Source organism: Thunnus albacares, chromosome 12, assembly GCF_914725855.1.
Source record: "Thunnus albacares chromosome 12, fThuAlb1.1, whole genome shotgun sequence".
Taxonomy (NCBI): domain Eukaryota; kingdom Metazoa; phylum Chordata; class Actinopteri; order Scombriformes; family Scombridae; genus Thunnus; species Thunnus albacares.
Window position 1 is genome coordinate 16098808 of NC_058117.1, and position 23240 is coordinate 16122047.

Sequence of the window (23240 nt, forward strand, 5' to 3'; positions counted from 1 at the left end):
TTCACTTCAGTCAGTTCCCATGAGTCTTCAATGTACGTCTGAATAATTTCGATGTGACATGGTACATTTCCCAAGAATGATGTCAGGAAAGGTAAGCTGACAGTTCTTAAAGGGAAGTGTCAACACAGAAGTGACCAATGCTTTGTGTTGTCATGTTCAGGAGGCATTCTTTGGAAAGGACCTACTGGACAAAAGCAAGCAGAGCAGGCAGCAGGGGGTGGAATCAGGCCTACTGGAAGAAGGGCAAAGCCAAGTGGAGAGGAGGCACCCTACCACCAGCTTCCTGAACCCTTCATCAGACCCACTGCTCAGCGCCTCAACAGCATCCCTTCCTGCCAGACCATCAGCAGCACGTACGTATACTATTACCTCGGTGGTCCAGTACAAGGTGATTCAAGATGATTGAATGGGTCAAAGTGATGCTTTAGACAAAATATTACATTTGACCAAATAACTTTTAACAACTTATGTTAGGCCAGCAATAGAAGGGAATTGTTGCAGGTACTACTAAAATCCTGGTACAAGGCTATCTTCTGTTTATTTTCATTTTGGAAGATAACAAATTATTTTATGCATCTCTAGTAGTGTCTTCACTCAGTATTACCCCTTCCATACAGGTGAAATGAGTATTACCCTGGTCCACTGAACACATTGAAACAGCATTTCACCTATTCATACAAGACAGTGTCAGAGATTAATCTCCGGTCATTCATGCAGCATTCATACTTGATTCCGAGACTGCTGTCCCATTTACATTACTGTTACACCAAAGAATTACACTGAATTCCAATATACAAGTACTGAATAAAGTTTGTTTCCATTCTCTCTGCAAGCTAGCTCTGTCTTGCCTGCCCACTCATGCACTTTTTGTCTATTGCTCTCTTGATCTTTCTCACGTTTTTACATGAGATGGCAATGCCCGTTGTGCCAACCTGAATGGCTTCTTGTGCAGCCAGAAAACAAAATGCCACATACCTGAAACGGAATGGTAACAACATAGACCGGTGGACCCATTTTTAACATGATTTGCTATAGCTGAATTCAAATGGAAAAGGTATTATACTGTCTTTGCCAACACTTAGCTGTCCAACACTCTAGCTGTCCAAAGATAAAGTTTGCACGCTAACAGTGGTTTAACATGTTTATATTTTGCCAAACATCTGTTTATAGTCGACCTTGGTGCAATCCCTTCTCAACAAGAAACACTGCTTCAGCCACACTACTTCTGGCTGTTTGATCATCAACTCGCATATCAAATATCACATATCATGATCATACCTGTTGTCTGCACTCCATTCAAGCAGATTTCTCCGTATGTAGAGCTGTATTTGTTCTTGAATATTAAGTTAGTTTAATAGTTTAGTTAGTAGTAAATAAACAAAAGAAAAAGTTAAGTTTTGTTACTTAAGATTGCTAGAGTACATTTGATGAGTTTGAGAGATACCAACTCGTATCCAGTTTTGAGATTTAAAAAAAAAAAAAAAAAAAAAAGCATAATAAAGTATCATGAATGGTACTTGACAGTGATAAAAAGGACAGATATTTGATTTGGACAGATATTTATCTTTGCTAGAGATAATTGCTTCCACTTATAACAGAATATTTGATTTAGGAACATGCATAAGGAAAAAAAAAAAATGTGATTGCTTAGATTGTAACAGCAACAGGTAGGTGGGCAGGTAGTATTTTCAGATATCAGACTCCTTAGAAAAGAACAGGAAAAAGTGAGAAATAGCAAATAAACCATAGCATTTTGAAGAATTAAAACCTGTAACCTTGGCAACTGTGACCTTCAGACTATTTTTTTTTTTTTTTTTTTTTTTTAACCAAATGTCTTTATAAAGAAAATTGTGCAATGTTTTCTTGCACTGGACGATAATTGTAATGTTACAGCCCTAGACAATTGCAAGTGAAAATTTTGTACAGCATGGAAGTACATGAAGTACATTTTTGCTGACATGTCAGCTGTACTTGTTTGTGCCATGCTTCAGTGAGGTGCATTTAGCAAGAAACTGAATATTCAAAATGTATTTGTGTTAAATTATTTCTTTGGACTGACCCACAGTTATCTAAATCAAAGGCTAGAAAACTGTGTTGAATGAATCTATAATGTTAAAGATCTTCAGCATGTTTTTGGTATTGTGATAGCCAAGTATTAGAGTTCATATCTTTGGCAGTAATTTAGTCACAGTCACTTAATGCCCCGATCAGACAGAGTACTATTTGCAGGCTGCAAAACACGAGGCACACCACACTGCCTTTTTTTGTGAAAGCCTACAATTTTTTAAAAAAACAGCAGTTTGCTGCATCTTTTTTTTTTTATTATTATTATTATTGTTGCTAGGCAACTACCGAATCACCTGTCCTTAATTACCTTAACTGTTGTTTTGCTGTGAAGTAAACTCACAGATCTGTACCTTTTTTATTTGAGATAGTTATTGATCATGGTAACTATGGTTGGTAAAGTTATATAGCTCCATGTATCCAGCAACAGCCACCACTAGTTTGTCCTCCATGATTGTTGTCTCCATTTGTTGTCGTCACCACCGCAGAAGGCGCGCCTCTCAATTCAGCTGATTGGACAATGGGGAAAAGCACAAATGACATCAGCCACTTTTCTGCTCTGAGTTGACATTTTTTCAACTCAAGGGGTTCAGGGCACTCCTGCAAAAATGTGAGGTGCATAGAGCAGAAAACTTGAGGCGCTCCGCAACACAAAAGCAGTGAGCAAAAAGCTTCACTCTCATTGAAAACAATTACAAAAAGCTGCTCCAGCTAAAAAATGCTCTGTCTGATTGGGGCCTTAATCAGTTAAATAATACTCAGATATATTTGGTGCTGTACTTTTCAGTTCTCTCAGGGGCCAGTCAATTTACATTCAGATTCTTTTGTTTACTTGAGGCCAAATTCTACATGTGGCATCCAAATAAATGATTCCAAGTCCCACCTCATGTCCGTTCAACATCACCATCAATTATGGTTTGTGACTCTTTGGTTTTCTTTCTTTTTTGTTTCTTCCTTTTTTTCCATTTACAGAGACGTCTGAGGAACCATTAGTTGATCTATCTGATGTTCTGAACACTGATGCAGACATCTTGGGAATGCTCGGAAAGCCAAGCAGTGACTCTGGTGCGTCATATATTTCACAGGCAGTCACAGCTACAAGAATTTATTCACCTAGCTTTGGGTTTACTAAATCTTTTCTTCCCAGTTCAGAAATTTCCTCAGACAACAGATTTATTTTACTTTCACCACTTGGATGATTTTTTAATGTCACATTGTTTAACAATACTTTTTTTGTTCATCTTTGGTTTTATCTTTTGTTTGCATTGTCCAAAGCGTATTGTGCTTGTTCTGTCTTCACTATTTTTTCACTCATTTTATCTGGTTTTGGGTTCTTGTAGGTCTTGATTTTTGCCCCTTCCAGGTTGACAGCTCACCTCCTCCTTTTGGTAAGGGTGCTATGGCCTACTAATCCCCTTGCTTTAGTGCATTCTTCCTCTCTTACAGTGTGTGTCTATTTAAGTGTGCATGTATACAAGCTGCTTCATACTTAGCTTTTCTCAACCATTTCGGATTGTTTTAACACTCACAAACTGTGTAGTGCTTACCTAACCCAGTGCACAGTATTCACTCAAATGTCTATGGTGCGTCAGTCTTTGTTTGTGAGCCTCCTGAACCCTTTTATACTGGTGATATTTTTTTGAAGAATTAATTGAACAAATCCTTAGCTGCCTAATTGGGAAAGGTCTTCAAGATAGGACTGAAACAAATCAACAAGGACATCCTGGCATTCAAAAAATGAGCAGTTAAGAACCAAGCAATTTTCAGAACAAGATGTCTTGGTGAATGTCCTTCCAGTTCCTGAAGACAGTGAAGGTCTTCTTTTCTCAGTCCTGTGGCTGGACGACAAAAAGCTCTGCAGTACACGTCCTTCGTTTTTTTGTTTAGCTTAAATGCTATAATTTTGTCCGAAGACAGATCTTTCCAACTAATGGTTGCTACCAACCTTATGTCAGTAAAAATGTTTTTTTGTAAAAGAAGTTATGAAGAAATGGAAAGTATATACTAGAATAGTACAACAGTTGTTTGCAATTCTAGTCATGTGTAATTAAGCAAACTACATTACACAACAACAGCAAAAAAAGACATTCTGACACAATGTAGGTTTGATCAGCAATGTAATAAGGGAGGTAATTGGGGCTTATCCCATAGTAAGACATCTCACTCATGCTACTGCTGCTTAATGCTTGATGGTCTAACCTCACTTGTAAGACGCTTTGGATAAAAGCATCTGCCAAAAGACAGAATGTAAATGTAAAATGTACTCAGAGAACCGGGGTTACAAAAGTGACCTAATGATTTCTTATGGATTGGATTAATGATTTAGAATGTGACGAAGGTTCTATATATTTTTCAACATGATTAATAGTTGTTTAGAAAGAAAGAACAATGTAATTGGTAGGTCAGGGCAATATTCTGCAACACAAACATTCAAGTGTTTGTGCTTCTTTGCGTAGAATTAGTATGACCTGTCTGTCTTTTCACAGTTCCCAAAACACTTCTTTTACACAACACAGGAACCCCAAGGAGCTGTAATCGTATTCTGTTCAGTTTTGATTGCATTCCACAGGCTCTTAAGACAATATACATGTTCTCACTTCAAGTCTATATTTATGATCACATTCTTGGTTGAGTATTTTGTTGGTTGCTCTGTTTGTGTGTGTGTGTGCATGCATGTTAAGATTTGTTTTTGTATGTCCGTGTGTGTTTCCACAGCTGGTCTGGACATTGGGCCCCTGGCAGACAGTTCCCCAGTGGCGCCCCAGTCTCAGGCTGGCCGGAGGACACCTCGAACCCTCCCAGAGGAACCCCTGGACGGTATTCTCAGCCCAGAGCTAGACAAGATGGTCACTGATGGTCAGTGTGGGAGACCAGACATCATCATTATCATGAAGACACTTCCAGTTGTTTTACACCATTATTTTAAAACTTCATACAAGACAATTAATCTGTCACCTCTTATTCTTTCCTTGTTTCAGAATCAATTCTCAGCAAACTTTACAAAATTCCAGGTTTGTAATTTCATCCTGTCTTGTAAAATTGTAAGCTTTGATCCAGTTTTGTCCTATACTAATTAATGAGTGAATTCCCAATGTGGTGTTGTTACGGCAACAATAATAATAATAATAATAAAACTATTGGAATGGTCATTCCTTTTTTTGCTAACTTCTTTGGTCATTCCTGAGTGCCCATTAAACTTATTGCCTTATAATTTTATTTTGAAAAACAAAGCGGAATTTGGCATCAGTATAGAACACGTGGGTCATGAATTATGAAATTTCAGTGTGTTCATATTCCTACTTTAATGGGTATATATATATATTATATTATATATTTATATGTGTAACACACTATTACAGAGCTGGAGGGCAAGGATGTAGAGGATCTCTTCACAGCAGTCCTTAGCCCCAGCACAAGCCAACCACCTCCACCACCACAGGTGCCTCATCCCCAGGGTCCAGGGTCCCTCCCTGCCACACCTGGCACTAGTATGCCTCACCCCAACACAGGTACGTCATTAGTCACTTTGTCATAGCTGAGCATAGTATTTGATTCTGTTGTTTTTTGAAAATCCATGCATCTAATGCAGCGCATAAATGTTGCGTGTAGGGAATCCCATGTTTCCAAGGATGCCAGTGATCAATGGTATGATGGGACCAAACCAACGCTTCCCTACAAATCCAGGAGCAGGGCCCTGCATCCCAGAAAATTTCTCCCCCCTTAACCGTATGCCTTTCACTGACAATCCAAGGTAATGTACTGCTGCCTACTTGTAAACTGTTATATATTCCAAGATTAATTTTCTTTTTTATCTATAAAACCAGACCATAGTGATTAAAGAATATTTCATGAGCTGTTGTCTATTGTTTTTACAGGGATAGGAAGTTTAATCAGATGCCTAGAGAGGCAGTTGGTCCATGGCCCTCCCCTGCCCATGGCCCTGGCCCTACACCCCCTGGATCTCTGCCTGAGGGGGAAACTGAAGCCATGTCAAATGCCCAAAGGAGTACACTCAAGTGGGAGAAGGAGGAGACGCTTGGAGAGCTAGCCACTGTAGCGCCCGTCCTTTATACCAATGTCAATTTCCCTAACCTCAAAGAAGAATACCCGGGTTGGTATACTGCTCTAAAGCTTTAAATTATTATTTCAATTTGTCCACATTTGTGTTGTTCATGATTTTGTCATCATTGCTGTTATCTCTGCTTATATCGTTTGGTTGTATCCACTGCACTGTCTCAATCACACAGTACAAAGAATACCTTGTATGCTCTGTAAAACTGTTTGCATGACAACTCCTTTTATTCTTTCAACAGATTGGTCCACCAGAGTAAAGCAAATTGCAAAACTTTGGAGGAAAGCTAGTTCACAAGACAGGGCCCCATATGTGGTAAGATCACTCATACTGTTGAATTTGCCAGTTTCTTCAAATATCTCAAAGCCTAAATACTTTGAACCATGCCAGACATCAAACTGTCACTACTAGTTGCACCGACATATTAGTATGCAGAACGCAGACTCCTGTATCGCATCTGGCCTCGTGCCTCTTGCCAATGCAATTTGAAATCCGGCCATTCACAGATGAACTAATTAACATAGGAAGCCCTGCTCAGTGTTAGAACCCACTATGGTCTCAGTAATTAAGTTCACTAGAAGTAATTTTATCTGGCAGAGGCGAGTTTCAAAGACCTAGTCTTGATTAAAAAATGTATCTTGCATTTGCCACTGGTTACATGTTTACAATTCTCTTTTATAGTGATTTATTTCAATGTCTCACTTAAACATCCCAGTTATGGTCAGACAAGTATTGGAATCTTTGCCTTGTGAGATAACTGCATGTGATTTACAGTGAATTACCTCCATCCTGTGCTGCATATACAGGACAAGGAGGAACCCAGAATGTAAAGGGAACAAAAAAACAACTGTTTGGGTATAAAGTGTGGGTATAAATAGCAATCCAGCACCATTGTTATAGGGCCTACCCGATCAAAATGAAATATGAGCCGTGCTGAGCCATGATCTGTATTTAAGATTAAACACCATGTCTCAGTTGTAGGTTAGCAAACCAACCTAGCCTCTAGGATGGAGACACCTTTCTCACTGCCACTAGCAACCTGTTGCTGGTTTACAAAACAAGAGGATGGGTATGGTCCAATAGACAGGGGTTTTCTTCTTCTCTATGGATATTAGGGCTTCCCTACCCCCATTATTTTGCTTACTAGAGTAGCAATATTCACACTATACCAGCACTTTGGTGATTTTCTAGACCGTTTTTTGTTTTGTCTATTCGGGTTGTTGATGCTAGTTTGTCTTCACCCTGTACTTATGTTGGAGGTAGTAAAATTTGAATGTTTTAATTCTTATTAATCATGCAGTTTTGAGCATGAACTTTGCAGACAGGTGGCTGGCCTCCAGTGACATGTACAGTAAGGAAAGCCGGAAATCAGTTTTAGATATTAACTTGTCTTGCAATGTTTAAGTCCCCATATATCATAGTGAGATATTGAAACAAATGCTATGAAAGAGAATTTAATGTGACATACACACAGTTTTGGGTTAATATAAGAAACTTTACTCTGAGAATCAAGGTTGCACAGGTGACTTAGTTTTTGTTTGCCATCTTGTGTTTATGAAGTATGTATGTCTGATCTGTTTTGTCTTGACATTGTGATTAATTTGCTCTTTAGCAAAAGGCAAGAGATAACCGAGCAGCCCTGCGCATCAACAAAGTCCAGATGTCAAATGAGACGGTGAAGAGGCACCATCCACAGCAACAGCCCCCTGAGGTGTTTGATCCCAACATACCACTAGACACAGAACTGCTGTTTAAAGACCCTTTGAAACCAAAAGAGTCAGAGCATGAACAAGAGTGGAAGTTTAGACAGGTAAGAGTGTATGCAATGAAGTCAGCGAATGCAGCGGCAGGTCCACTTTATATTAAGACAGCTAAGAGGTGGTTTAGTAAAAGCTCCCTAAACAACTGCACTATCCTCCACATTAACCCTGATGACATTGGTGGTTAGTAGGTCCAGTTCATTTTTGGCATGAGACTGATATTCACTGCATCCCTTTTGACATCTAATCCCACTTTTCACTCTACTCTTCCAACAGCAAATGAGGCAGAAAAGCAAACAGCAAGCCAAAATTGAAGCCACTCAGAAATTGGAGCAAGTTAAGAATGAGCAACTCCAGCAACAACAACAGCAGCAGCAGCAGACCAACAGCCAGTCAGACGGAGATGGCAACAACAGTGGTAACCAGAGCCCAGCCTCCCAGCCTAGCAATGGCAGCATGTCCCCGATGCAGCAGCTCAACTCTAAAGAAGGATTTGCCAGGCCGCAGCTACCAGGGACGCCCACTTCAGGTCCTCCAGAGGATGTGTTTTTACGGCCTCCTCCTCCCCCTCCATCTGGGCCTTCCTCTCAACCTCAGTCCCCACAGGTATTCTCACCAGGCTCCTCTGGTTCCAGACCTTCCTCTCCATGGGACCCATATGCCAAGATGGTTGGGACCCCAAGACCACCATCTCTCGGGCCAAATACATGTCGCAGAATGCCTGTGGAATCTGGTAAATCCCCCACCTCCTTGATGGAACAGCAGGACAAAGGGAGGCCTTCTCCTGCTCATGAAACTTTTGGCTCTCCAACATCCATGAGCAGTGACCCTTATGCTAAACCTCCTGACACCCCAAGGCCAGCTGGGGAAATGGACCCTTTCCTGAAGCCCATGGGTCCCCCCAGAGCCAGTCAGGCTGCACAAGGAAGGCCCCCAATGGGTTCTCCAGGCAGAGATCCATACTCCAGGCCCATGATAAGAAATGAGGCTTATCAGCGCATGGCTCAGAACAGGATGATCTTGTCTGACCCGTACTCAAGGCCTTTACTAACACCAATCCCTGGAAGTAATGAGTCTGGCTCGGTCCCTCTGTTCAAAACACCTATGCCCCCTCCTCAGGCTCAGGATCCTTTCAACCGACCAGGTCCACATCCTACTGACAGGTTCTCCCAGAATCAGCAGACTGACCCCTATGCTCAGCCCCCACATACACCAAGACCATCTGGAAATGACAACTTCACCAGTCCTCCTAGAATGGTCCAGCATCCACCTCAAGCACATTCATTTGCTCAGCCAGGACCAATGACCCAAATATCCAGAAATCCTTATGCTCATGCACCTTCCACTCCAAGGCCTGACCACTTCACATATGACCCATTTGCTCAGCCGTCTGGTCCCAACAAGCCAGTTACTGACCCTTTCTCTCAGTCTCCAGGTAACCCTCGATCCATCAATGAACCCGGTGCTCAACCTCGCCCATTTTTTGAGCCCTATGCCCGACCTCCCGGTACCCCACGTCCACATGACAACTATGGTCAACCATCAAACACCCCTAGCCCGTCCTCAGACCCTTACTCACAGGCTCCATCTACTCCTCGCCCCGGTGGGATGAACCAGTTCTCTCATCAGTCACACCCTGTTCAGCGGATGTCACCTTCCCACTCAGTGGACCCTTATGCTCAGCCACCAGGTACTCCACGACCCTCTGTGGCAGATAGGTTTTCCAAGTCACCAGGTAGCCAGAGGGGGCCAATTGAGCCATTTACTAGTACACCTGGTACATCAAGGCCAGGGAGTAGTGACATGTTTTCTCAGCCTGGGACCCCCAGACCAATGCTTAGTGACCCCTACGCCCAGCCACCAGGGACCCCACGACCTGGTCCTGATGGGCTCAGCAGACAAGGACCAAGGCCAGGACCAATGGGAAACCAGGACCCCTTCTCCCCACCTCAAGGCAGACTTCAAGAGCCATTCCCTCATCCAGGCCCACAAACACCAAAACACCCTAGTGTGCCAGAAGATGGATTTACTCAGTCGCCCTCCAGAAGACCCAATCAGACACCCAGCCATGACCCATTTGAACAAGCCCCAATGACCCCTCGTCCACAGTCAACAGAGAAAATGGAAATTAAAGATCAGCCAAATGTGGGTAACAATGGAATTCCCCCTCAAGACCTGGGCCAATTGTCAAACAACCCACAAATGCCTGGTGTGTCCTCTGAGGCTCAGGGAGTTGCTATTGCTGAGAGCGAGGAAAGACTCAGACAGGTACATGAATACTGTTGTTTATACTGTTTGTATTCTAAATCTCATAATTCATAGATTACTGTAGAAATTTTATTTGTGCACAGGTGTACTGCTTTTTAGTCATTTCTTAACAATGTTTTGAAAGATTTTTTTTTTAACAACCGTGTTTATATTTTTGTACTTTGGCCATCATTGCTGTCAGGTATTATAACATTTTACTCAAGTCTGTTTCTGAGATATTTAGACATCTTTTGAAAGAAGTCCAACAAGCAAGAAACACAACTGATCAGATGATCACACAGGCTGTAAACAAACCACAATTTAAGCCATATTATGTACAACAGATATCCATTTATTTGGATATCTGTTGTATTCCCTCATTGTATAGAACAGGTGAAAGGTGAGCCAGGAACTGTAGTGGACACTTAAAACAGACAGATTTGGTAATGATTTTATGTTTGCCCTCATTTTATTTTCCAAAAACTCAATGCAATGGTAACACATTCCTAGATCACAAAAATGTTAGTGAGTCTAAGGCTTTCATCACTGTCAGGAATGATGACTAAAAATAACACATTGTAAAGAAACTGAACTTTACTTAAATTCCTAATATTTACCCAAATTTAATAGAATAAAGACATAATCATGGTTTTTGTAAGTCTATATCTATGTCCATTTAATATTGATAAATATATAGACTAATTATATGAAAAAAGATAAACATCTTATTCTTATCTCTAACATCTTACATTTTATTGTATGTGTTGTTAACTATGCAGTAGTACATCAGTACATGTGAGATAAAGGAAAGGAAAACTTTGTACATTTGCAGAATTGAAAATACGTATCATTGGCAGTGAAAGAAATGGAGCTTACACGTGTAGAATAAGTAGCCTAAAATGAACTGAACAGCTCAAAGTACAGCATTATTGTAAGTTATAGGTGAATCAATGACCACGGGTTTAAAAAGTGTACATTTCTGTATTTTTGTTGTTTGTAGCGACAACGAATCCGAGAACTAATACTGAAGCAGCAGCAACAGAGGAGTGCCATTCGACAGGAGAGGGGCCCTCAGGAGCCTGTTGGCAACATGACTCCTGGAACACCACGACCCTGGCCCCAGGAGGGCCCTGGGCAACAGGGGGAAATGTTCAGCCGGCCTCCTCCACCTTATCCGGGACAAGGACCCATGAGAGGGCCAATGAGGTTTCCTGGACCTTTTCCAGGGGATCAGCGTGTCCCTTTTCCTAATGAGGGACAAATCCCCCGGGGCCCACATCCTGGAGATCCTAATTTGAGACATCAGGGACCAAGGTTTGTGCTATCATTAATACTATGCTTTTTATTACACCTTTGTATTTCAAATAGTCTGGAATTGAACACAGCACTACACAATACTAGGAATGCTCTTCCTCTCTATTTACATGTGTTTTTATTCTATTTTAGGTTTGCATTTCCACCTGGTGTTCTAGGACCTCATGGGGCCCAAGAGTTCTTTCCCCGGGGACAACACCCAATGCAGGATGTCCCTCCTCAAATGAGACGGTCCATGTCTGCCGAAATGTCAAAGTCTATGGGAGGTAACCCTATGGGGCTGCCCCAGCACTTTCCACCACGTGGTATGCCAGTGCAGCAGCACAACATAATGGGCCAGCCTTTCATTGAGCTGCGACACAGAGCAGCTGAAAACAGGCCACGTATGCCATTCCCCCCTGGTGCCATGCACGGAGGCAACATAGATCCCAACTTGCAGGCTCAAAGGCTACCAGGATTTCCAGGGCCACCTGATTCCAGATTCCCTTTTAATCAGGGGCCTAGGATGGTAGACCCCATGGCCAGCCAGACTGGCCATGTACAGCTATCTGCCAGCATGGACAATCTTCATCAGCAATCCCAAATGTCAGGAAACAACACGCTCAAACAATCTCCTTTGATGAGGTCTATGAGTCAGCCTGCTTCAAATGAGACCCAGAACATGGCAGCATCAATGATCCTGACTGCACCCCCTGCTGGGCAGACTGAGACTGTCTCAGTGGCTAGTAGTGAAGCTGTGGAGGAAAAACTGGATGCAGAAGAATCAGCAGTCAAAGATCTTGAAGACGTAGAGGTGAAAGACTTGGTGGATGCTGACTTAGAAAACCTGAATTTGGATCCTGAAGATGGTAAAGACCTTGACCTGGAGACAAATGACCTACACCTTGATGACTTCCTAACATCTGGGAAATTTGACATCATTGCTTATACAGACCCTGACCTAGATGACATCAAAAAAGACATGTTCAATGAGGAACTGGATCTGAGTGATCCTATGGATGATAATACTGACACCACAGACATCAACAAAAACTCGAGCACTGGTGGAACTGAAGCCTCATCTAGTTCAGCATCTATACTGGCAAAGTCAGATAAGTCAGATGCTACAGGTGAGCACGCTTCAGCTGAAATCAAGCTGGAAGCTCCTGGGAGTCACGATTCTGCTTCTTTGGCATCTGGGCAGGAAATTAAAACAGAGGTCAAAGAGTGCCAGAAACCCCCTGAGGTGGTAGACCAGCAAGCCGCTGTAAACGCCTTAACCTCAAACCAGCAGGGAGTTCTCTCTGACTCCACCCCAGTCCTGTCCAGTTTACTCATTAAGCAGCAGCCTGAAGAGCAGTCATTAAATTCAATGGTTGAATCTGTCAATCAAGGCGGTAACCTCATGCCCCAGCAGAACCAAGTCACTGACGCTCAGCATACCTCCGGACTTGCAATGAGTCAAACAATACCCGACGCCACCTCTGCTGGAGAGGCTTCTATGACTGGTTTTGGGGCAGACCAGCAGGTGGGGCTAGCCCCTGGAGTGGACCAGAGCAATCTGACCCAGGCCCACCAGGCATTGTTGAACCAGGCAATGGGTCAGCACGGCCAGCAACACCGTCCTCTTCTGCTAGAAGAGCAGCCGCTCCTATTGCAGGACCTCCTAGACCAGGAGAGGCAGGAGCAACAGCAGCAGAAACAAATGCAAGCCATGATACGACAGCGCTCCAGCGACTCCTTCTTCCCCAACATTGGTAAATTATATAACCTACAACTCCTTTATGTCAATGTAGGTTAAAGTTTGAGATTATTAGTCTTTTTGTGCAGTTTCTGACAGTACAATGTATGTCTTTTTTAGATTTTGATGCCATCACTGACCCCATCATGAAAGCCAAGATGGTTGCCCTGAAAGGCATCAACAAAGTCATGGTTCAGAACAACATGGGAATGACGCCAATGGTTATGAACAGGTAAAAAGTTGTTTTTGGTACTGCATGAATAATACTCACATACAGGTTAAGCTGTATTTAAAGGGATAGTTTGGATTTTTTGAAGCGGTATTGTATGAGGTAGTTATCCGTAGTCAGTGTATTACCTGCAATAGATTTGGGTTGGCACACTCCCAGTTTGGAGAAGCAGGCAGGAGTACCGGCACAGAAGTTAAGCATTGTACTGCAGTGGAGGAGGCCAGCAGCAAAACGTATTGAAGCCAGCTAAAAAAAAAAAAAAAAAATCAATATCAGTTTAAGTGTACACTATATTTAGAATATTTTCACCACTTTACCTTTCTGCCCTTTCCTTTGGCACTACATTTTCTCAAGCATATAGCTCAGTATTCCTACACATGCCGTGCAATGTATTACGCTGCAGACCAGCTGTTTGGATCAGAAAGTGCTGCTGCAGCGTCATACAATGTACAGTATGTGTAGGAATACTGAAGTTCTACAGTTGAGAAAATGTAGTGCCAACGGAAAGAGCTGTCTGATGGCAAGGTAAAGCAGTGAAAATATTACAAATATAGCATACACTTAAACTGATACTGATATTTTTTTTTTTTTTTGAGTCGGCTAAAATACGTTTTGCTGCTGGCCGTGTCCACAGCAGTACAGTGCTTAGCTTCTGTACCAGTAGTCCTGTCTTCTTCTCCAAACTGGGAGCGTGCCAACCCAAATCTACTGCAGGTAATATACTGACTATGGATAACTACCTCATACAACACCACTTCAAAAAATCTGAACTATCCCTTTAATAATTCTAAAGTTACACAATGGTTTCTTTACTACAAAATGTAATGATGGCAGTGGACTTGGACACTGGATACTGTGCCACTATAAAGGAGAATTGGTACTGTAATCATTGTGTTGCTGTGTGTCACAGATTTCCTCCTGGTCCTTCACCACTTTGTCCTGAAAGCACACAACTTCCTCCACAAGTTGTTGGACAGGTAATTGAACAATTAATCTGCTTAGATGTATTAAAACTGCAAAATGTAAAATATATTATATGTAAATATCTAATAAAATACTTGTCTATCAGGATGGCAAATTGACACAAGTAACGAGACCGAATCCTCCAAACTTTGGACCGGGATTTGTCAGTAAGTTTCCTAAAAGTTTATATGCATCTTCAACTTTTTGGTTTGAAGGTCTGTCAGGGCTGGAAATGTAAAGATGTTTGTTTTTTATGCTGTCAAGATTGCTAACAAAAGAGCTTTTTTCTTTCAGACAATGCTCAGAGGGCTCAGTACGAGGAGTGGCTCCAGGAGACTCAGCAACTACTTCAAATGCAGCAGAAGTTTCTGGAGGAGAAGATTGGAGCTCACAGGAAGTCTAAGAAAGCTCTGTCTGCCAAGCAGAGAACGGCTAAGAAGGCAGGGAGAGAGTTCCCTGAGGAGGACGCTGAGCAGCTCAAACATGTCACAGAGCAGCAGGGTGTAGTGCAGAAACAACTGGAGCAGGTAAATGTTCGGCCTGTCAAGCTCCACCACAGAATTCTATCTCAGCTCTACTCCCCACAGTGGCCACCCTAGGCATTATGAGCAAAGTTTCAGGTTTAAAGTATGGATTGAAAAATAATAGCACAAGGGCCAAATCTGGCCCTCCACTAGGAGTATTTGTCCTCATGGGGGAATAAACACCAGGCTACTTAAGACCATGTTATGGACAGTGCATGGTGTTGAAACAAGGTCTGACTGAATAACAGATGAAAAAAACAAACCACCTTCTTTTAATTACACAATATTGTTTCTCTTGTACATAACCACAAGTTTATTTAATCAGTATTATTTAACCAAAAAATATTCACATCTCAAATGACATGAGATTATATTATTTTCCAACAAGTTTGACTGCAAAGACATTTTCATTACCTCTTTTTTACACTTTTGTGGACATAATTTCTTTAATGCGGAGGGGGTAATATTTTACTGTATCTTAGCTTTATAGCGTACCTCATTAGTATATAATATTAATTAGTCACATTGATTAAACAAATAAGGTAGGTATTGTACACATGGTATAGGTCTAAATGTATAGGGTATGCACAGGAATGTATACAAGTATTTTATTTCCAAGCAGACTTGAAAAATAATATCCCAACAAAAAGAATAATTCAAAACACACAAGCCTATGTCTACACTCCACCTGTCAACCTGCTGTGACTCACCCAAACAACAGTGCTGGAAAAAAAGGCTTATTTTATTCACCAACTCCTGCTTTAAAGTGAAATTCATCAGTCACTATTAGAAAGTAAAATCATTCACTTGGGTAAACCTGTATCTTCACAAGTTTGCCTTGTAAATGTGATAAAACACCTTGCAAACAACACATAGTTTTTTCATAATTTTTTTGTATTTCAGAGAACTTCAGTCACATTTTTTATGGTTTTGTCTTATGTCTTATTTCAGATCCGCAAGCAACAGAAGGAGCATGCTGAACTAATAGAGGAATACCGAGTGAAACAGCAGCAAAACAATATGACACCCATAATGCCTGGGATTCACCCAATGCCAGGTCCTGCCGGCATGGTTCCCGGTGGACCACCAATGGTCCAGCCTCCTATGAACCCCATGATGCAGATGCCACTTCATCCTGGTCAGCCAAATGCACCTCCACGTATTCCCAACCCACCACCTGGCTGGCACCCTGGTGCTCCAATGCCCATGGGCGGACCAGGAATACCACCTATAATGCCTCCCCAGGTACCTGTGGGTAATCCAGGCCCGCCTCATCAGATGCCAATGGGTAACATACCTCAACACTCACAAATGCCTGTGGAAAACCAAGCACCACCAGCTCCTCCAGGTGGTGTAAAATCCATGCAGGGAGGTGGTGTGAAGTTCGATGATAACAACCCATTCAGTGAGGGCTTCCAGGAGCGGGAGAGGAGGGAGAGGCTCAGGGAGCAGCAGGAGAGACAGCGGGTGCAGCTCATGCAGGAAGTTGAAAGACAGCGAGCCCTGAAACACCGCATGGAAATGGAGCAGCAAGGTATGATGGGGCCAGATGGGAACATGGCGCCACTTGCTCAGATGCCATTTTTTAACTCTGAGCTGCCACAGGACTTCATGCAGCCTCAGAGGCCTCCTCTACAACAACAGCAACAACTTGGACCCATGTTTCCCCAGCAGCAGGGCATGCAGCCTGGTATGGGCTCACCACCTGGGACATTTATGCAAGGTGAAAGGAGGGCCATGATGGGGAATGGGGTGATGCCCCCGGACATGGGGCCTGGTTTGGGGCCTGATAATCTTGCCCTTCAAGCACCTAACTTTCCCCAGGGTCAGCCCAGACCTCGTCAGTTTAGTGGACCAGGAATGATGCTTCAGATGCCAGGAGAGGGTCCGCCATTTGGGGCTGACTCAGCTACACCTCTTCCATCTAACTTTCCGGGCTCAGGTCAGTCTCTAATTCAACTCTACTCCAACATCATCCCAGATGAGAAAGGGAAAAAGAAGAGGAACCGCAAAAAGAAGAAAGATGATGATGCAGATTCAATCAAGACCCCTTCAACTCCACACTCAGACCTTACAGCCCCTCTCACACCATGTGTCTCAGACACCTCCTCAACTCCAACCAGAAACACCCATCTCTTCGGAGAACAGGACTTGTCGAGGTCCCCCTTACTGGGATGTTCCACCCCAAGTCACTCAGAACTGGAGAGGCAACTTTCTGGAGGACAGTCTGCACAACATGGTCTCTCTTCAGACACAGCAAGGGCCCAGGCTCAGGAGCATGACAGGATCCTCAACAACATAAAGCTGGAGCAGACTGATGCCAGTGAGTGTCATGGGCCAAGAGAAGGGCCCATCGGCTCAGGAATGAGCTCTGTGAAGGAAGAGGGTAGTAAAGGGAGTGTGTCTCCCGCCCCAGCAGGGCAAAGTCCAAACAAAGGTGAAGCTGGCAATGAACTACTGAAACACCTTCTGAAGAACAAGAGTACACCTCCACCCGGGTTCTCCCAACAGAGGTCAGAGGAGAGCCTGCGCTCAGAGGAGGAGGAGTCTGCAGACTGCAAAACCCTGCTCAGGCAAAGCTCCATGGACAGCAATGGGGTCAGTCTTTGTATTAATCGTTCAGTTATAGAGCACTGAGGGGGGTGATCAACATAGTGAGTCATAGACAGGCTAAGTGATTCAGATGGGAGGCGCGTCATAGTTAAAGTGGTATGAGTCATAGCTGTCACTTTTTGAATGAGTCATTATGTGTTTGAAAACATCTAACTTGAAGTCACAATGGTGATCAAATGATTTGATGTGTACCCATGCCTTTTTACGCTACAACATCTATTTCTTATCTTCAGGCATACTCAGATGGCCACCCTGACTTTCCTGGACCTCTTATCCCTGAACAGGAGAAGAAGAAAGGAAGAAACAAGAGGGCTCCAAAAGGAGGAGACAAACCTCCCTCTCGCTACAAGAAGAGGAAGAAGGAAGGGGATGAGAGGCAACTGATGCACTCGGGCCCTGACAGTGTAATGACCCAAATCAAACAGGTAAGACTGATTTTACCATCTTATACCGGGTCTCACAAAACTGGTTGGAGCTGCACCACTGCAGTTCTATGGGAACAAAGGGTGGTAGCCAGATGATAACTTGAAATCTGAATGCTTTATTCAGAATTTTACAGTATTAATTACTGCCAGAATAGAAATGGTCTCCACTGAGTGCACAGACACTCATTTCACGTATCATGAGCATATTACTGTAATTATGCACTTGTTGAATGACAGTCGCACACCCAGGTATTAAAAGCTGTTATTATTGGGGAGGGGGGATAGGGATTCATAATTATATTGTAAGTCCCTCATTGATTGAGGCGTATTGATTTAACCTTTATGAAGCAGAATCACTCATCAGAAATGTTGTAAAATATCATCTTCATTGCCACATTTAGCAGGAACTAAATTTAGCAGGAACTAAATGAGCATGCACTGTAGTATGCAGGTTTGTCGCTAAATAACATAGGTTTGGCTAAAAGGGCCACAGCCATGACCTTGTATGTGGCTTTTGGCTAGAAAAGCGCATATATTGGACATTTAACTGATGCTACCCACATTTACTGACATAACTAGACCAGAGATTAGACTTTGAGGACCCTTATTATTCCTCCAACACTCAATTCAATTGCACGGCCACATTCTGAGAGAGAAAACAATCCAAACAGGAGTAGTTTTACATACTTACATAAAAAATTGCTTTCATTCAAACATTGCAATAAGGATATGTCTGCAAAGTAACATACTCACAAATACAACTATAGTGTCTAGATTTTACCTTCTCTATTGTCTTTTTTGTTGTTGTTTTTATTTAGTATCATATATACTGTATTGCATTGAACATTCATTAACACTTACCATTTTGTTCCAATTTCACTCCTATCCCTTACCCGGTTCTGTTTTTCACAGCAGCTCTCCCTGCTACCCCTCATGGAGCCACTGATTGGGGTCAACTTTGCCCATTTTGCTCCCTATGGCAGTGGCCAGCTCAATGGAGAGAATCTCCTGTCTGGTACCTTTGGCAGTGCCTCACTCGATGGAGTCTCTGACTATTACTCCCAGCTGGCCTACAAGGTGAGATTTACTTAATTTACGAAGGGGAAACTGGGTAAACAGTGATGTGTTCTAAATGTACCTGCAGCATGATGCACTGACATTGTGTTGGTCCTGATTCCTAAAGCAGAGTAACCTGAGCAATCCACCAACACCTCCGGCATCTCTTCCTCCCACCCCACCACCTGTAAACCGACAGAAAATGATCAATGGATTTGCCACGACAGAAGAGCTGGCCAACAAAGCTGCTGCCATGGGTAAGCATTCAGGAGGATGTATCTTTAAAGTCACTTTCCAGAAGATACACTACCTCCAGACAGGTTACCCTATAACGTTTTAGTGGCAGGTTGAGATGTTTGTGTCCCAGAATATAGCAGTAGATATGCAGTACTTCCATCACTACAGACACAATGACAATGTGCTCCTCTTCCATACAGTGTCCAAAGGCCTTGTCCCAAAGCCGCTACATGTCCCATTCAGGACTGAGGAGGATCTGCTGGCCCGGGCCATCGCTCAAGGACCCAAAACTGTGGATGTTCCAGCCTCCCTTCCAACCCCTCCCCACAACAATCAGGAGGAGCTCAGGTAACGGATAGCTGAAGCACATCTGTCTGTGTTGATACTTTTTTCATGTTTCGGCTGCATGATTTTAACAATTATGTTTTCTCCCTGCAATATAACAGTAACAGAGGACAGGAGCCTTGCAAGGAAAGGGACACACCCGACAGTTTTGTTCCATCCTCATCTCCTGAAAGCGTGGTTGGCATGGAAATCAGTCGCTACCCAGACCTGTCCCTGGTAAAGGAAGAGCCGACGTCCCCCTGCCTGTCTCCTGTCCTCCCCATGCTTCCTGCACCGGATGGGAAAGGTAGACACACACAAGTCTCAACATAATTAAAATATTCATTCCCGTCACTCTAATCATAATGAATTGAATGTTTTTGTGTATGCAATTTAAACACATAACTACAATATACCTTAACAGTGTGGCAATTTTTTAATGGATGTCCTCCTTTTTTTATTTTCTAGGGTCACAAATCAAACTGCAAGATATTAAGACTGAACCCTCTGCAATGTTCTTCGGATCCCCCTTTGGCCCCATGTCTAATGATTCCAAACAAGGGCTGGTTTCTGTAGCTATCACACTGAGACCAGCTGCAGCAGAGGTAAGAATACTTGTCAGGTCATGTTATGTTTAATTGTGAAAATTTAACTTGTATCATGCTCATTCATGCGTCAAATGTCAAAGTTAAACACTTCCAAATCAGTTTAGTAACGATTTTTACTGTAAATGTCAGAACAGTAATACAGGCCTGTAAACCTACAATTTCACAGATGTTTGACATCATATTCAAGAAGGCTGTGAGAGTGGAGACTTCAGGGTTATCATGCTGCTATTTTTTACCCCTTAAAAAAGAAAACATACCAGTTTCAGGTTTTGGTTTGTGTCAGAGTTTCCTCTCCAAAATAAATGGTTCAACCAGTGACTCTACATGCTCTGAGGTCATTTTGGTTACATCAAAGTCAAGCCAACATGCCAACCAAATCAAAGAGTTTCCACCAAGTAATACATCTTATACATAACCTAAAATTGTTGCCCTCTTCTTGGGAAATAACCCATCATAATGAAATATTTACCTTGATAATTAACAGGAAAAAATAAGCAGACCAAACATCCTGTCTTGCTGGTACTTTTCCTCAACCTCAGTAAAAATTTTCCCACATTTAGAATAACCTTTAAATCATCACCACTAATTTGATATGGGACTACATTCATTGACTTTTCTGTTTTGCTCTCACTACAAAAGAATGTCATATTCCTACATGGCTGTTCATAAGATTGTTTATGTAAGACCTAATCAACTGGAGTATTCATGTTTGTTTTTTATCTCAGAACATCACGGGTGTAGTGGCAGCCATTTCAGACCTGCTGTGTGTTAAGATCCCCAGCAGCTATGAGGTCAGCAGCACTCCAGACAGGGGGCCCCTATCTATGCTCGGTGGTCCAAGGGTGGGCCCTCATGCCATGGAGCCTCGCCCTCCCATGCTTTTCCACGGACACGGAGACAATGGAGGCCTTCATGGGCGGCCAGGACAGATGATAAGGCCCGGTGGAGCACAAGGGATGATGCACCAGCAGCATGCGCATCATTTCCGTTTCCATCCCAACAGCCCAGGTGAGGAAATAAAACTAAATTAAACAAGAGCATCTCTGATTCCCCCAAGTACTGTAATACAGCCTTTAATTGAAATGTCATGTCTGATTTTAGCAAATTATAATGACTCCCTATGAAAAAGCACAAAGCAGCAATGCAATTTTAATACGTAATTGTTTTCCCTTAAACATCCACAGGAGCAATTATCTGTCTTAACAGTATTTACAAACGACCATTTTGTCTTGCATATCATTATTTGTCTGAGGCAGCATCTAGCCCAGGTGCTGACAAGCATCCTTATTGATTTCAGTGATTATCTTGGCTAATGAAATGCAGTGAACACTTTTTGTTTTGGTTTACAAACTGCTGCATATCGTTGTTAAACCATTAGGCCCAATCCTAATGAGAGTTGTCAGCACAGACACTTGGATAAGAAAGCAGACAACTCATTAAGAGTACATGACCGAGGGCCTCAATTGTCTTGTTTCATTTTTACCTCTGTAATGGGGTGTTTATACATGGAATCAACCATTATACCTCTGTAGGTTCACAATCAGAGTCTGTTCTGATATGGATATCATTTTTAAAAGAATACTTTCTCTTGCTTCAGGCTCAGCTGTAGCTCGAGGACCCGACCAAAAGACCCCTGGCAGCCCTGGATGTAAACCTCAGTGGTGCTGCCACTGTAAGGTTGTGGTTCTGGGAAATGGAGTGCAGAAATCCATCAAAGATCTCCCTGCACACATGAAGGTACCAAAACAATCAGAGTTTAGTACTTTGCATGGCTTTAGGGTAAGATAGCAAGGAGCCAGACCACATTTCAGCTAGAGCATATGAACGAGTGAATTGGAGAAAAATGCTTCCCTGTTTCTTACTTGATGATCAGACAACAAAGCCCAAAGCTATAAGCTATATAGCCAAAGAGTCTAACAAAGTATAACTTGCTCTCAATATATAATTGTACTGGTTCATGAAAAGAAAGGATGTCTAGATCAAGTTTTTTTTGTAGCCCTGATCCAAGTCTTTTAATATTGGGTATCTGCACATATTGAGTCCAGTCTGACACTTATATTTACCTAAATGTTGAGTAAATATGTTTCTGACACATTGAAATAACTGGTGTAGATTACTAAATTTGCTGCACATTTTTATCACCTTGATCCAAATACTGAAGTCCCTGTTTCAAAACTACAATGTTTACAAGCTTAAATTATAGATATGATATGAATAAAAGTGACTCATTATTTTACTAGAGAAGACCTGTCACAATTCTACGCTGGAGCTTCTTCCCTCACAAACGGTCCAAAATCAAACTTGTCTGTTGTCTTTCGGCAAGCCGGTGTCTGTACTCAGCCAAAGGTTGTCATCAAGTTACTCAGGGAATTAATGTTAATTAGCGACAAGTTATATGATCTGCCGCTGGTGACGTTTGTCAGGTGAAAGTGACGGTCAGCACTGGCTAAAAATGAGAAGCTGCTATCTGAATGTTTTGTAGACTGCTCTTTGCTAAAAAAGAGAGGAGAGATAAGAAATTTGTTAGCATTGGAGCTCAATGAAGATTTTGCCAACATTACACCAGTGCAGCCAAATAATTTGTCACACACACACACACACACACACACACACACACAAAGTTTTAACATGCACATGCGAGGGAAAGGCAGTCAAGTACAGTGAAGAAAATATCTGCATTTGATCAGGTTTACTTTAGCCAATACGATCTGTTAAAATCTGGATTTAATAAAAAAAGTCATCTCTATTGAACTATGGATCATTTTATCATTAATTTCACATTAGGGGTACATTAAGGACATAATTTGATATCTAGAACTCACTTTCGAGGATGTATTAGCCACTTTCAGCGTAAAAGGCCACACACTTCCATATATTCACACACACACACACAGTACCACAGTTATACTGCACATATCCTCTGATTATGTAAATCCTGCTTGCTGCTATTAAATCCATTTCAGATCAATTAGTAGGTTAAACAGTATACCCTAGGACTTCAGTCTTGAGGATATTTTGGTTATTTAAATATTGTATGTTTTTGATGTTTATTTCATAACTTCTTTTAATGTCAGTTGAGCTTAA

The 23240-nt window shown here is 42.2% G+C and overlaps 1 protein-coding gene across 11 annotated transcripts in view; it reads left to right on the forward strand.

The window, feature by feature from the left end:
• The window catches only part of kmt2cb (lysine (K)-specific methyltransferase 2Cb), an 82876-nt gene that overhangs the window by 54117 nt on the left and 5519 nt on the right, over positions 1–23240 (forward strand). For 3 of the 11 annotated variants that reach the window (XM_044369014.1, XM_044369008.1, XM_044369018.1), the window contains 26 exons: positions 161–353; positions 3037–3129; positions 3405–3452; positions 4780–4920; positions 5043–5075; positions 5424–5573; positions 5674–5815; positions 5940–6175; positions 6378–6451; positions 7749–7946; positions 8173–10164; positions 11144–11457; positions 11590–13193; positions 13298–13409; positions 14317–14383; positions 14476–14536; positions 14664–14896; positions 15845–17491; positions 17740–17931; positions 18844–19008; positions 19115–19244; positions 19425–19572; positions 19671–19855; positions 20017–20153; positions 20882–21164; positions 21754–21893. In XM_044369014.1, coding sequence (XP_044224949.1) covers positions 161–353; positions 3037–3129; positions 3405–3452; positions 4780–4920; positions 5043–5075; positions 5424–5573; positions 5674–5815; positions 5940–6175; positions 6378–6451; positions 7749–7946; positions 8173–10164; positions 11144–11457; positions 11590–13193; positions 13298–13409; positions 14317–14383; positions 14476–14536; positions 14664–14896; positions 15845–17491; positions 17740–17931; positions 18844–19008; positions 19115–19244; positions 19425–19572; positions 19671–19855; positions 20017–20153; positions 20882–21164; positions 21754–21893 — 8718 coding nt within the window. The remainder of the gene's footprint in view (positions 1–160; positions 354–3036; positions 3130–3404; positions 3453–4779; positions 4921–5042; positions 5076–5423; positions 5574–5673; positions 5816–5939; positions 6176–6377; positions 6452–7748; positions 7947–8172; positions 10165–11143; positions 11458–11589; positions 13194–13297; positions 13410–14316; positions 14384–14475; positions 14537–14663; positions 14897–15844; positions 17492–17739; positions 17932–18843; positions 19009–19114; positions 19245–19424; positions 19573–19670; positions 19856–20016; positions 20154–20881; positions 21165–21753; positions 21894–23240) is intronic. The other 8 variants (XM_044369013.1, XM_044369016.1, XM_044369017.1 and 5 more) reach the window with 8 other exon arrangements.